Here is a 16,028-nt window from a genome sequence, read left to right on the forward strand (position 1 = left end):
TTTCCATCCGGCTTTTGGTTGTTGTTGTTGTTGTAGCATTTTATTGTGCTATCTTTCGTCTGCTTGATTCTGTCGAGTGTCAAGATCCAAGAACTCTGCGATTACGATGGGGTGCGTCCACAGGGATTTGGATCGGAGTCGAGTGGGTCTGGCTGGGGTGTGTCGTGTGGTTCCTGGTCACATACATCTTGCACGTCGACATCAATCCTTGCTCTGTAGAAGTTGAGGCGGCTGCATCTGCCAGAACGTAATTGAGCCAGAACTACTCTGGATTGCCGGGGGAGGTCAAATTCTTCAGGCGCAATTGGGGGCGGTCGTTCTCTAAGGACTACACTCACCCGGTAGCTATTTACTGTGTCTGCATGAATGTTGTCTAGACCCGCTACCTTATGGCTTCTGCGCGGTGGATATCTATCCACAAGATGATGATTCGGATGGTCTCTGAGATAATAGCCCAAAAGGTATTTCTTAGACAGCATGTGGTTATGTCTTCGTACTGGTAGGATCTTTGTCTCCCGATGGAGGTGGTCCACATGAGAACTGAGGAGACAGCCCGTCGCAGTTCGGTGGGCGGCATTCTTACAGATCTGAATATTATTCCACTATGTGTCACAGAGCTGATGAGACCACACTGCCGCTGCATACCTTACCACAGACCGGCCAATTGGGTACAGACAAAGAATCCACAAGGTTTCTTTGTCTTTACCCAAAATGCTGCCAGCAAGTAAATTGAGAACCCTGTTTCTACTTTTGACTTTATCGCAAATTGCTGGGGCATGTGGCGAGAATGTGTAAGAGCTGTCAAATATGACGCCAAGTATTTTGGGACACTTGAAGGTCGGAATCATCGCTCCATCGACCATCACAGTCAGCTCAGTATTCACCTCACCCGTATTTGTAGTGAACAATGTGGCTGAAGATTTGGTGGCAGATATTTTCAGATTTCTTGCAGCGAAATATGAGGCAAGTTCGTTGAGGTAGACCTATCAAGCTATCGCAGATGTCTTCAATGGGTTGGCGGCCTGATGCCATGATGATACAATCGTCCGCATATGATACGATCTCAATGGCGTCTGGAGGGGGTGTAATGGAGGATAGGTAGAGGTTAAACAGCGCCGGAGATATCACCCCACCTTGGGGAACTCCCTATTTCCCTCTTCGGTGCTTCGACTTTCTATTCCTAAATTCCACAAATGACTGGCGACCACACAGATAATTCGCGACCCATCGTTTCAGGCCTGGCTAGAGGGACGCGTTGGCGATGTCCTCAAATAGTTTCACATGGCTGACCGAGTCGAATGCCTTCGATAGGTCCAGTGCCACGAGGGCCGTTCAGTTGCAAAGCAGTTGTTGTGCTATGCAGTCTTCGAAATCCATGTTGATACGCGGCGAATGGAAATTCTCCTACAAGGATCGGGAGGTGCAATGCCTCAAGCGTCTTTGTTACTGGTGAGAGAAGGGAGATTGGTCTGCACGACTCCCCAAACTCGGGTCCTTTCCAGGCTTCAGTAGCGGGATCACTCTGCCCATTTTCCAGACATCGGGAGCTATAAGAGTGTTCAAAGACAGGTTGAGGACAGTAGTAAGGTACTCAACTCCAGGTAAATCCACATCCTTCAGGGTCAAAGATTCCGGTGGGGGCCAACGCCTTGGATGATTTGGTGCCACGGATGACATTCGTAACTTCACCCACGGTAAATTGTGATGGCTGTCCATCGACTTGGAGACCACGGATACGGCGAATGGCTCTCCTCCTTGCCCTGTCACTATCGGGATGCACAATAAATTGGCGGTTGAACCACCTGACGCATCTCTTCGAATCAGTCACAGTTACGTCGCTAAAAGTGACTGAGGTCCTGTCATCCCATCTACGGGAGTTCGAGAGTGACAGAACAGTAGACCACAGCTTGCCCGACTTAATAGTAGACCACGGTGCCTAAGTAACATTGCTCCAAGTTTTCCAGCCATAAATTCCTCATATGTTCGTTGACTACCCTGTTTATATCCAGATTCAGCTCGTTGGCGAGCTGCTACACCTTCTCGTAATCCAAGTGGGGGCGTTCCCATTCACAGTGCGAAACGTGGAGCCTTCAATCTGCTCTGCCAAAGCTATGCCAGCTTGTCGTTACCTAGGGAAGAATGCCATGAAATGTGATGGGCATTGAAGTCCCCTAGAACCAGACGGTTATGACCAGATAGTAACCCACTTATGTCGGGTTTGTAAGGCTTGCCATTAACTAGGACACAGCTACTAACCGGCGGTATGTACACGTTGTATAGCTCTATCTCGGCAGTACCGGACCTGACTGCTATACCCATGCACTCCATGGGCTACGAGCGCCAGGCGCAGGCGAGATGGGTCTGTACTGCACGGAATGGTGTATCACGAAGGCCAATCCCCCACCTCCATTCCTAGAGCGATACTTACGTAGCACATTGTATGCTAAGTGTGCAAGCTGCAGGTATTGGTGAGCTTTGTCTCCTGGATCACTGTGACTAATATGTTCTTCCGACTCATAAAATCCACAATCTCGTCGATCTTGCCATGGAGACTGTCGCTGTTGCGTATATTGCAACAGGGGAGGTCGCATAGTCCTACAACGAGCACGCAGACGGCGACAACGACAACGATGACGCTTGTGACCCACTGCTGTCTATGTTCGCCGAGCACCTTGCAACATATTCAGTATGACTATACTCGCGCAGTGATATAAGGCCAGAGCAAGATCGGAAATTCACTCCATGCACCGGTTACACCTCACCGACACCGACCGATGATGGAGGCGGTTCTGGCAAACCGAACAGAACCAGAGTCCGGGGTTCTTTTCAATCCCGGCACGGACCAGAAGCTTGCGGAGAAAGCACTTCGGAATGTGCCTCTCCCATGACGAAAAATGGACGAACACGTACACTGAGGCAACAGCCCTTGCCAATAAAGGATTCCATTGGGTCAATCCGATGCGTACAACCGGCTGCCATGGGATTGATATAAACCGACTTCTTGAGCCTCTGGTTCGAAGCTTTACATCGACCCACTCGGCATAGCGGTCCCAGTCTGTCTTTCTATTATTCCTTTATGGTGGATCATTGTTCGTGGCCAAAAACATATTGAAGTAAAAATATCTATGATCCGTTAAGCTGAATTACTGCCACGCTGACCTTATTCTGACTAGGCGGCATATCGAATGCAAACAGCTGGAAACATTTTATTTCCATATCCTATGCACACCTATCTTCTATATGTGTTACCAGTATTCCTTCTTTGTCTCTGCAAGTGCAGGAGAGACACCAGGTGAAACTGCTGAAGGGCACGGGAAAACAATCCCGTTACGGGATAACAATGAGCACCACACGGGCTGAAACTTTGAGCTCGGATCTGTGTGGTGTTATCGTTATCACGGGAAGCTTAGCTGGGAGCTAACCGACGCGTCCACAGGCTGCGGATACTGAAATGCTTTATACGGAGTAACTGTAATTGCAGTCGCAGACAATCAGCGGTATCGAGTGGAGAGTCTCAGTGAGAGGCCAGGCGGCACTTGCTTAAGTACTGAGTGCTTATGATGCTGGGTATGACAAGGCAAGGTATTGGTACCTTTAAATAACCAATGACCATCATGTTCCCACCCGATCGGTCCTATGAACCGCAACGAGCATGCTGCATGTCGTAGTTGTAGCTAGATTTTCATGTGAAGGTGGCAATCCTCGTCAAGCTCCTGTATGTGAACAAGCTCGTTCCGTCCCAAAGGACCGATCGCCGCGGGAACAGTGTGATCGTTGGTTACTTTAAGGCCCCTATAACTCGGCTTGTCATATCGAGCATCACAGGCACTCAGAATTTGTGCAAGAGCCGGTGATACTCGGCCCCTCCCTAAGACGCTCCGCTCGACACCGCTGATTGCCCGCGACCGCCGTTGCAGCTACTCCGTATGAAGCATTCATGTCCGTGAAGATAAATTTGAATATAACTTAGCCAAGACACAAACCTGACATTTTAACAGAGCTATGTTAAGTGATAAACAGAGCACTGTTAACTAATTTTCTTTTGTATTTTAAATAAAAAAAATCATTTTTAGCATTTTCTCACCAAATATTTTCTAAAATCACTTGCTAAAGAATTTATCTACAACTATAAAATGCTTAATAATAGCTAAACCCTCAAACCTCTATGCCAACAATATTTTTTGAAGACCTATATGACCCATTTTTAAAATGGCAATGCAGTGCACTCGTCATAGATAGGTGATACAAACTAATACCAGAATTAGCCCCTACCAAGAGCTATTAGAATCAGAAGTCCCTATATTCAAATTGTATTTCAGATCGGAGATATTTCGGCCCAAAAGTTATATTTGAATTTAACATAATGGCCCACTGTGCTGGACTGGTCATAGATAGGTGATACAAACTAATACCAGAATTAGCCCATACCAAAAGCTATTAGAATCAGAAGTCCCCATATTCAAATTGTATTTCAGATCGGAGATATTTCGCCCCAAAAGTTATATTTGAATTTAACATAATGGCCCACTGTGCTGGACTGGTCATAGATAGGTGATACAAACTAATACCAGAATTAGCCCATACCAATAGCTTTTAGAATCAGAAGTCCCCATATTCAAATTGTATTTCAGATCGGAGATATTTCGCCCCAAAAGTTATATTTGAATTTAACATAATGGCCCACTGTGCTGGACTGGTCATAGATAGGTGATACAAACTAATACCAGAATTAGCCCATACCAATAGCTTTTAGAATCAGAAGTCCCCATATTCAAATTGTATTTCAGATCGGAGATATTTCGCCCCAAAAGTTATATTTGAATTTAACATAATGGCCCACTGTGCTGGACTGGTCATAGATAGGTGATACAAACTAATACCAGAATTAGCCCATACCAATAGCTTTTAGAATCAGAAGTCCCCATATTCAAATTGTATTTCAGATCGGAGATATTTCGGCCCAAAAGTTATATTTGAATTTAACATAATGGCCCACTGTGCTGGACTGGTCATAGATAGGTGATACAAACTAATACCAGAATTAGCCCCTACCAAGAGCTTTTAAAATCACAAGTCCCCATATTCAAATTGTATTTCAGATCGGAGATATTTCGGCCCAAAAGTTATATTTGAATTTAACATAATGGCCCACTGTGCTGGACTGGTCATAGATAGGTGATACAAACTAATACCAGAATTAGCCCATACCAAGAGCTTTTAGAATCAGAAGTCCCCATATTCAAATTGTATTTCAGATCGGAGATATTTCGCCCCAAAAGTTATATTTGAATTTAACATTATGGCCTACTGTGCTGGACTGTGCACTGCTGACGAGTGCACTGCATTGCCATTTTAAAAATGGGTCATATAGGTCTTCAAATATTGTTGGCATAGAGGTTTGAGGGTTTAGCTATTATTAAGCATTTTATAGTTGTAGATAAATTCTTTAGCAAGCGATTTTAGAAAATATTTGGTGAGAAAATGCTAAAAATGATTTTTTTTTATTTAAAAAACAAAAGAAAATTAGTTAACAGTGCTCTGTTTATCACTTAACATAGCTCTGTTAAAATGTCAGGTTTGTGTCTTGGCTAAGTTATATTCAAATTTATCTTCACGGACATGAAGCATTCCACTATCCGCAACCTGTGGACGCGCCCGGTAACTCTCAACTAAGCTTCTCGTGACAGCAATAAACACCTCTTAGATCGGAACTCAAAGTTTCAGCCTGTGGGGTGCTCACAGCTATCCCGTGTTCCTCGTTATCACTAGAAGTTTAGCTGGTAGCTACTGGGCGCGTCCACAGGTTGCGGATAGTGGAATGCTCCATATGCAGTAGCTGGAACTGCAGTCGCGGACAATCAGTGTCGAGTATCAGTATCGAGTCAATAGTCTCAGTGAGAGGCCGGGCGGCAACGGCTCTTGCACAAATACTGAGTGCCTATGATGCTCGATATAACAAGGCGGGTTATTGGCACCTTTAATTAACCAACGGCCACCCTGTTGCCGCAGCGATCGATTCTATGGACCGGAACGAGCTAGCTCACCTCTAAGAGCTTGACGAGGATCGCCACCTTTACATGCAAATGTTGCTTCAGCAACAACAACTTAAGGGTCTGGCACTAAGATTGGCCTCGACTCAGGGCCATTAATTTGTATCGCTCCCTTGTTGGCTAACACATTTGGGGTTTAAATGTATTTTGCCTACAAAAGGTTCCTCATTTTCTTTTATTGAGCTAAACTTAGAGGTGTCATCTGTCATCCCTGGCAATTATGAACTATGTATGTTAAAGTTACCATCAATATGACATCTCATCTTCTCAGTTGACAGCTATTCAAAAAAAAAAGTCACACAATGATCACTAGTTTGAAAAAAATGTACAAACATCCATTCTCAATAAATTTGACCAGATGCCTTTAGTTAGTATTTTGCTATAGTCTTTGTTGTGTAAATTCTTACTCCAACTTTATTAACATTTTACTAATTATATGCTTGTAACTCTTCTTCCCCTTGCTCTGTTTGCAGGTTTAAATGCAAACCAAAATGAAAATCTAAACACCAATGCCACCTTGGGTAGTCCAATTTCAACTAATGCTCCTGCATCGCCTACAACAGCCAATAGCCCCACTGCGGGTATAGGAGTAGTCGGTGTAGGATTAGGTATAGGTTTTGAGGATACCCAGTCCATAGGTACGACCACCACCGTTTTGACCACGGATAATAATGAAGTGTGCACAACACCCCCACAGCGGCACTCTATAAATTCGAATGATTATCAACAAACCTCAACACCAAAATCAACACGAAGCTCCGTTGGCGGTGGTGGCACAACAACTGGGGTTGGCTCCACATCGCCTGTTAACAGCGCCTTGGGCGATAGTGTCAATAACAATGCCAATGTTATGACAAACGAGGAGAGTCCTTTGGCCCAACAAAATCTCAACATTTTAGAGGGTGGCAGCAGTGGCAGTAGCCTTCCAGAGTCACAGTTAATTTCAGCAGGAGCTGCAGCAAATGTTGGTGCTAGCCTCGACAGTGTGCCAGGCCATGCTGTTTCATCAAATACCTGCAGCGTTGGCCCTTCTTCCCATGCGATTGTACCTCCCATGCCGCCTCCACAAAATCAGCAAATACTCAATAATTATGCTACGCTATCGGGCAATGCCCCGAATGGATCTAATCGCAACTATGGCTCCCTTTTGATTCCACAAAGACAATCCCTATTGCCTTGGGGTACTCATTCCAGATCATCCATTATAAATATTATGCCCTACACCACGGCGGCGGTCACAGTTTCATCGGCCAATGCTGCCGCTGCCAGCCAAATGGACCAGAATGCTGAGACTTCTTTGCGGCCGGGGGAAATTGTCATGCGCAATCTCTTTTCCGATTTCACACTGCAGGCCGAGAAGAAAATCGAATTGGTCATGTTGGAAAGTGCGGACAAGCCGCTTTCGAAACTTCTGCAACGCGGCGAGGATCAACAATTTGATCAATTGCTCTCAGCCCTGGGCAATGTGGCCGAACATTGCCTGCCCTCGTTGCTTCATACGCTACTGGCATGGCACCGGCGTCAACTCTCCGATGCCGAAATTAAAAATGATCTCAAGCGCATGGAAAAGAGTGCTCATCTCACCAAAGCTTTGAACTCTCAAGAGATGGATTTTCAATTGCAACGTCGAGAGGCCGCTGTGGAATTTATTTTCTGCCTAGCCCTCATTGAAATTCTGAAACAGTTACCCTTTCATCCGGGCCATGAGGATTTGGTGCGTAGCATAGAGAATCTGGCCTTTAAGCATTTCAAATACAAGGAAGGTCTCCAGAATAATCCCAATGCCCACAACATCCATATGATAGCCGATTTGTATGCCGAGGTGATTGGTGTTCTGGCTCAATCTCGTTTCAGTTCGGTGCGCAAACGTTTCATGTCCGAACTGAAAGAGTTGAGAACCAAGGAGCCTTCGCCCCACACCACCCAAAGTATTATTAGCCTCTTGATGGGCATGAAGTTCTTTAGGGTTAAGGTAAGTAGAGGAGTAGCTAGGAGTTGCAGAAATTGTATAATTTATGTTCCTCTTCTTCCTCTGGTTTTTGTGTAGATGGTGCCAATTGAGGAATTTGAAGCCTCTTTTCAATTTATGCATGAATGTGGCCAGTATTTTTTGGAACTCAAAGACAAGGACATCAAACACGCTTTGGCCGGACTATTTGTGGAGATTTTAGTGCCTGTGGCAGCGGTAAGTTTTTATTTTGTTTTACGGGTATCAGAATTAGGTTGAATGGGTAACCCACCGTGAAAAGTAAGTTCACTTGGAAATCAGTCCGCCTCATTGTGCTACCCTAGTGAGAAATATAATTTTGGATGAAAAATTTAAGTAAAAGTTTGAAAAATATGGAACATAATAAGGAATCACATGTACATAAAGGGAGTTGGCATCGGTCCACGCTACTCCTGTGTTTATTCGTTGAGTGCCAACCATTGCTCCTGCTAATCTACGCATACAAAATCGCTTGTGAAGGATTGCATCACGTCTGCCGTTGGAACCATCTCGTCTTATCCACGTACCACGTACTTGAGTAGACTACCCAGAGACAGAACTGCATGCAACTTGAGTAGACTTGAGTAGACTTGAGTAGACTACCCATGCGAGACAACTGCATGCTACTTGAGTAGACTACCCAGAGACAGAACTACATGCTCGCCGAAATCGAAGAAGTACCGCCATGACATGATATGACATAAGCAGAGCAAGTACTGGATCCCATGGCAGCCGGTTGTACGTACCGGATTGACCCGATGAAAGCCTCCATCGGCAAGGGCTGTCGCCTCAGTGCACAACACACTGCTACAACAACAAACACAAGTACTCGATCTTCTTCAACTCCCCCTCGTACAGACAGCTTCTGCAGCAATCATTATGCGGTATTCGCATGTGTGCGACCATGAAGTCTATCGCACAGTGCCTCGCTATAACTTCTGGAACTCCTACCGTCGACATCTTCCGGTTGACGGTACGGAAAAGTGTCCTGGCATTTCCGCATCCATTAACAGACTTCCCCCTTGCAACCTCCTCACTGGCCAGCCCCTCCACGCAAGACCGGCGTCTGGTTCGTTCCCAGTGGAGCAGCCCTTCCTTGATATGAGTCTGCCTTCTCGAACACGATGGTGCGGTGTTGCAGGAACCCAAGTTAGCACTATGTTGTGAGCCCGGTGTCTATTCAGGCTATCCAAAAACTCCGCCACGCACTTCGACCTCTATCCTCGAGGGCCGCAATGCTTTTCACATAAATCCCGAGTTTCGAAGCCGGTAGATCCCTTCTCAGTATTCCTTTTGCGGCTGTAGCTATGGCACAGACCACTGCCTGAAAAAGCGAATATTCGTCTGGCAATACTTTTCACATAAATCCCGAGTTTCAAAGAAGAGATCCTCCCTTCTCAGTATTGCTTTTGCGGCTATCATTTTGGCACAGACCTCTGCCTGAAAGACCAAATATTCGTCTGTGGGTTAGCATGTCCGCCTATGATGCTGAACACCTCGGTTCGAAACCAGGCGAAAACACCAGGAACATTTTTCAGCGGTGGTTTTCCCGCCCGAATGCTGTCGGCATTTGTGAGGTACTACGCCTTGCATAGAAGCTCCCCAAAAAGGTTTCGCACTGCGGCACCTGTTCGGACTCGGCTATATAAAAAGCTTATTGAGCTTAAACTTGAATTGGACAGCATTCATTGAGATGTGAGTAGTATAATCCAAATCCAGTCCTTGACTGCATCTTGACGCCATCTATGAAGACCACGGATTCATTCTCCTCAAACACAGCATTGCCTCCCATTCCTGGAAAGCGAATCCCGAAGATCCTTGCTCGAATCGGTCTCGGTGCCAGGTAGTTTGAGACATTCCTCAGTCTGGATAATGCATCCAAAGTATCTAGAATGTAACTGTGGTCGTATCCGCTTAATCTTGGTCGCATATTCAGCATTGCTTTCAACCAAATAAGGAACTTCCAATGTTTTCATTATTTTTGCCATAGAAAACAGAGAAGTATAAAGAAGAAGAATAATACATATAGAGATTCATCCTAAAACGGAACAAGACAACACAGTTATCGTAGAAGAGTTATCATCGGTGAGACTTTCTTCCAGCCAACTTCCTCCTCCTTGTCAGGCTCCATGGGTGAGCAAGTCCGTTACGGTACATAGGAGCGATCGCCACGGGAACGCTATGGCCATTGATTATTTAAAGGCGCCAATAACTGGCCTTGTTATATGGAGCATCATTGACACTCAGTATTTAAGCAAGACCCGGTGCCGAGGCTCTTCACTCGATACCGCTGATTGTTCGCCACTGCAGTTGCAGCTACTCCGTTTATGGAGCATCCCACATCCCAATCCGCAACGCGTGGATGCGCCCAGAAGCTCTCAGCTGAGCTTCTCGTGATGATGTTGATAACTCCACGAATCGGAGCTCAGAGTTCCAACTCGTCATAGTTATCCCGTGTCGGAAGTCCGAGCTTATGCTTCCCCAGCCCCAGAATAAGTAAAATCGTGTTCCGCGAATTATTCGGCCACCCTGCAATCCACCGTATCAGCCAACGCCCACGTAGATAGTGCCTATCGTATCGTAGAAGCTCGCATAGGGATTGGTACACTGAACCAGCAGCATGATTCGACCTCAACAGTGATCCATTTTTTGCAGCTTGCCAGTCGCCTAATATCCCGCCACCATTGAAAACACAGACCCAGTAAGGACTGATAGCCTTCTACATGGTTCTAAGAAGCTTTTTGCATCTCCTTACTAGTTTCGATCTCACAATGGCCCGACTTCAGGGCATTCAACCTCTGGTATCGTACCTAAGCAAGAAGCCGCTTCAACATTAAAATCGTGTCCGAACCGTTAGAACTGCGAAGTACTCTGCCTAGAAGACTTTATCCTCCAATTAGAAGTCTATATGACTGCCTTATGCCTATGATCTCTATGAAAACTACCATCCGTGAAACAGAAAGCCTTAGTAAAGGCGGGGTATCCCACAGCTTCTACTCCAGAAAAACGAGATGGAACCCATCAATAATGGAGAATTCACCTAGCCCGAAGGAGAACCAAAGTTCCCGATATCCTCAGCCTTAAGGCAATCTAAGGTATCGCAAATCAAACATATGGGTGCATAGGCATATGGAACTCGGAGCTCATGGCATATGGAACTACCGGAGCCTTAGGGCAATCTTCGGTACCGCAAATCAAACATATGGGTGCATAGGCATAGGATAGAACATGACATTCAACGACTTGTTCGGGCGCTTAGAGCTGCCGCGATACACTGTAACTTCTCATTCATTCTGTAGAGAGCATGGTTGCTGCCCAAAGTACACCGTAAACATCCTGTGCACTGTCCGCGGGCTAAGCTCAAAATCCTACCTATCGAGTAGCGACAAGTAATGAGCCTTATAATAATCAAGCCTTACATGAGCCTCCAGATAGAGAGCGGCAGCTGCATCGCATCCAGGAAACATCCATATAAAACTCGCAGCTTCCACCTCCTGGTTGAAAGCTCCGTCTTTCTAGAAGAGAAAAAACGGCTACCCAACATGATGACAATACCATCCGCGTAAGCAACAACCTTCACCCTTTCTTCCATCACAAATAGTCGTGGACGAGGTTACAAATGTCAACCACAGCACCAAGTCGTTCAACGCGCTGAGCCTCGTATCTATACAATGATGCTGAACACCTGTTTTAAAGCCTGGCACGGGATAGACGTGAGCACCACACAGGCTGGAACATTGAGGTCCAATCTGTGTGGAGTGTCTACGATGCTCGATAAGACAAAGCAAGTTATTGGCGCCTTTAAAAAACCAATGGCCAACCTGTTTCCGCGGCGATCGGTCCTTTGGACCGGAACGAGCTTGCTCACCTACAGGAGCTTGACGAAGATCGCCACTTCCACATGAAAATGTGGCTACAACCTTAGCCACACTGCAACCGACAAAATCAGCCCACGGCCCATTTAGGTGATCTGCGTAGATAGTGGCTACTGCATGAAGGAATAGGAATAGGAATAGGGGATAGTACATTGAAACAGCAGCATGGTTCGCTCTCATCAGTGATTCATTCTCTGCTAGCCGCCTTATTTCCCGCCACCATTGATAACACACACCCAACAAGGACTGATAGCCTTTTACATGGTTCGAAGAAGCTTTAAGCATCTCCTTAACAGTTTCGACCTAACAATGGCCCGCCTTCTAGGTACTTAGTGCCAGATATGTCGTGGTTGTTCTTGTAGCACTTGGTTGGGTTCCATCTTTCGTCTGCTTGATGCTGTTGAGTATCCAGATCCAGGAACTCTGCGACTAAGATGGGCTGCGTCCAGAGGGATCTGTATGACGTGTGTTATGTGGTCCCTGGTCACAATCGGCAAATACATCCTGCACGTCGGTATCAATCTGTAGGTGTCGAGGTGACTGGCATCTGCCGGAACGTAATTGAGCCAGAACTACTCTGGTTTGCTGTGGGAGGTCAATTTTTTCAGCTGCAATGGGAGGCGGTGGTTCTTCAAGGACTACATTCCCCGGTAGCTATTTACCACATCTGCTACCGTGTCTGCATGAATGTTGTCTAGACCTGCTTAATATGCCGCACTGGTAGGATTTTTGTCTCCTGATGGAGGAGGTCCACATGATAACTCAGGAGACAGCTCGTCGTAGTTCGGAGGGCGGCATTCTGACAGATCTGACTATTATTCCACTCGTGTCACAGTGCTGACGAGACCACGCTGGCGCTGCATAATTTACCACAGACCGGACAAATGCTTTGTACGTGGTCAACAATGTTGTTATAGTAGCAGTGTGTTATACACTGAGGCGGCAACTCTTGCCGATGAAGGGTGCGTACAACCGGCTGCTATGGGATTGACAATGTTTCTTTGTCAACCCCACATGCTGTCGGCAAGTGACTTGAGGTCCTTGTTTCTATCTCTGACTTTAATAGAGGATAGGTAGAAGTTAAACCGCCTTGGGGAACTCCCTGTTTCACTCTACGGTGCCTCGACTTCTTATCACTAAATTCCACAAATGACTGGCGACCACACAGATTATTCGCGTTTCCAGCGTTTCAGATGGGGCTGGACGGACGTATTGGTGATGTCTTGGCTACAGGTGAAAGAAGGGAGATCGGTCTGTACAACTCGCCAAAACTCGGGTCCTTTCCTGGCTTCAGTAGCGGGATCACTCTGCCCATTTTCCAGACATCGGGTACTATAAGAGGTTGACAGATTGATGACAGTTGTAAGGTACTCCAGTTAGATCCAGATTCTTGAGCATCAGTGTAGAGATTCCGTCAGGGCCCAACGCCTCGTATGATTTGGCTCCACGGATGACATTCGTAACTTGACGTTTGAACAATCTGGCGCATCTCTTCGGATCAGTCACAGTTACGTCGCCAAAAGTAACTGAGGTCCTGTCATCCCGTCTACCGGGGTTTGAGAGTGACTTAACAGTAGACCACAGCTTGCCTAAACAGGTACCTAAGTAACATTGCTCCAAGTGTTTCAGCCACAAATTCCCTGTTTATTTCTAGATTCAGCTCACTGAATCTGGGGTTATTGGGATCCGTGCAACGAATCCCATCACGCTCGTTTGTGATTACTACTGCTTGCGCCGGGAAATTAGGCCCCACTTGGGGTATTCGACCGGATGTCATAAATCGAGCGGCCTCTGAGTTAATGAAGACTCGGAAATTCCTCTCGGCAACTAGCACATTCGACGGGATGTCAGATCACTGAAGCGGCGATTGGTGTACTCTCTGAAGTTATAAAGTCGGGTGGTCGGTCGACAGTGAGAATTATGGGAAGGTGGTCTGATGCCAAATGACGTGTTGCCAGGATACGTCACTCAGGAGATCATGGGTTGCAATGCAAATAAAATTCCACGAAATGTGATGCGCATTAAACTCTCCTAGTACTTGACGATTATGGCCAGATAGTAGTCCACTTATGTCGGGCTTGTAAGTCTGGTCATGAATTGGGAGACAACCACCAACCGGCGGTAAAAAGCTCTATCTCGGCAGTACCGAGCAGGCAGGCCTGACTGCTATCCCCATGCACTCCATGTAGGGGTAACTAGCGCCAGGCGCAGGCGAGAGGAGTCCATACTGCACGGAATGTTGTGTCACGAAGGCCAATCCCACCTCCATTTCTTAAGCGATCCTTGCGTAGCACATTGTGTCCGTGACAACTGTGCAAGCTGCAAGTGTTGGTCAGCTTTGTCTCCTAGATCGCCGCAACCAATATGTTCTTCCGACTCATAAAATCTACAATCTCGTCGAACCTGCCTCTCAGACCATTGCAATTCAATTGCAAAAAAGCTACACTTCCAGGCACTGGCCCGGCAATATTGAGGCTGGGATGATGCTGTTGCATATATTGCCGCACGGGAGAGGTCGGCGCAGTCACATAGTCCGACGATGAGGAGACAGAAGGCGACGACGACGACGCTTGGGACCAACTGTTGTCTATGTTCGTACAGCAACATATACTCCCGTAGTGATGTGAGGCCAGAGCAAGATCGGAAATGTACCCACTCCATGCACCGGTTGCACCTCACCGACACCGAGCGATGATGGAAACGGTTCTGGCAAACCGAACAGAATTATAGTCCAGGGTTCTTTTCAATCTCGGCACGGACCAGAAGCTTGCGGAAATGGCACTCCGGGAAGTGCCTCTGGTTTAGAGGCGCCAATAACTCGCCATGTCATATCGAGCATCACAGGCACTCAGTATTTGTGCAAGAACCGGTGCCACTCGACCTTTCACTTAGACTCTCCGCTCGATACCGCTGATTGTCCGCGATTGTCGTCGCAGCCACTTCGTATGGAGCATTCCACTATCCGCAAACTGTGGACGCTCCCGGTAGCTCGCAGCTAAGCTCGTGACAGCAAAGAACACAACACAGATTAGAACTCAAGGTTCCAGCTTGTGGGGTGCACACAGCTATCCCGTGCGGGGATGCAGTGCAGTGTTGTTCATGGGAATTTTTAATAACTTCGGCATCATTTTGAACAATCCAAAAATGTATCGTAGCCTTAACGTTGTAGTCAGTTTTAATACAAAATTTAAAAAAATGTAGTTTGACAAATTTCCCATTAAATTCCCTTATTATTATAATCGAAACTAATTTGATTTCAACCTTTTCAGGCTGTAAAAAATGAAGTCAATGTACCCTGCGTCAAGAATTTCGTTGAGCTGCTTTATATGCAAACATTGGATGCCTCCACCAAATCTAAACATCGGCTGGCACTCTTTCCATTGGTCACCTGTTTGCTGTGCGTATCCCAAAAGACTTTCTTCCTATCCAATTGGCATTACTTTTTGGCCATGTGCCTGAGCAATTTGAAGAATCGTGATGCCAAAATGAGTCGTGTCGCCTTGGAGTCTTTATATCGCCTGCTATGGGTCTACATGATACGCATCAAATGTGAATCGAATTCGGCCACACATTCACGTCTACAAAGTATTGTGAATTCATTGTTTCCAAAGTAATGGGTGTAACTTTTGTTAAGTTTCTGTATGCTCTTTGGCTAAACTTTGGTTTTTTCTTACAGAGGCTCAAAGGGTGTAGTGCCGCGAGATACCCCGCTGAATATTTTTGTTAAGATCATACAATTTATTGCTCAGGAACGTTTGGATTTTGCTATGCGAGAGATTGTGTATGACCTGCTGTGCGTTGGAAGGCCAATTAAGGTAAGTAAGAGTTGATTTAAAATTTGGCTTAAGGAGATTTAATTGATTGGATTGGCCGAAGCCATTTGTCTGCCTACGACGATGAACGCTTGAATTCAAGTTCCGGCGAAAACTTCGGAAAAAATTTCAATGGTGGTTATGCCCTGTTGGTGTTTTGGTTGTTGTTGTTGTTGTTGTTGTTGTTGTTGTTGTTGTTGTTGTAGCAGTTTATTGTGTACTATGTTTCGTCTGCTTGATTCTGTTGAGTGTCAAGACCCAGGAACTCCGCGACTAGGATGGGGTGCGTCCACAGGGATCTGGG

At 46.1% G+C, this 16,028-nt stretch overlaps 1 protein-coding gene across 5 annotated transcripts in view; it reads left to right on the forward strand.

Moving 5' to 3' along the window:
- Positions 1 to 16,028, forward strand: part of LOC106084960 (protein furry) — a 470,149-nt gene that overhangs the window by 88,581 nt on the left and 365,540 nt on the right. For all 5 annotated transcript variants that reach the window (XM_059360195.1, XM_059360193.1, XM_059360196.1 and 2 more), the window contains 4 exons: positions 6,524 to 8,022; positions 8,098 to 8,235; positions 15,182 to 15,522; positions 15,589 to 15,727. In XM_059360195.1, the coding sequence (XP_059216178.1) occupies positions 6,524 to 8,022; positions 8,098 to 8,235; positions 15,182 to 15,522; positions 15,589 to 15,727 (2,117 nt within the window). The remainder of the gene's footprint in view (positions 1 to 6,523; positions 8,023 to 8,097; positions 8,236 to 15,181; positions 15,523 to 15,588; positions 15,728 to 16,028) is intronic.

This window comes from Stomoxys calcitrans, chromosome 1, assembly GCF_963082655.1.
Source record: "Stomoxys calcitrans chromosome 1, idStoCalc2.1, whole genome shotgun sequence".
Lineage (NCBI taxonomy): Eukaryota > Metazoa > Arthropoda > Insecta > Diptera > Muscidae > Stomoxys > Stomoxys calcitrans.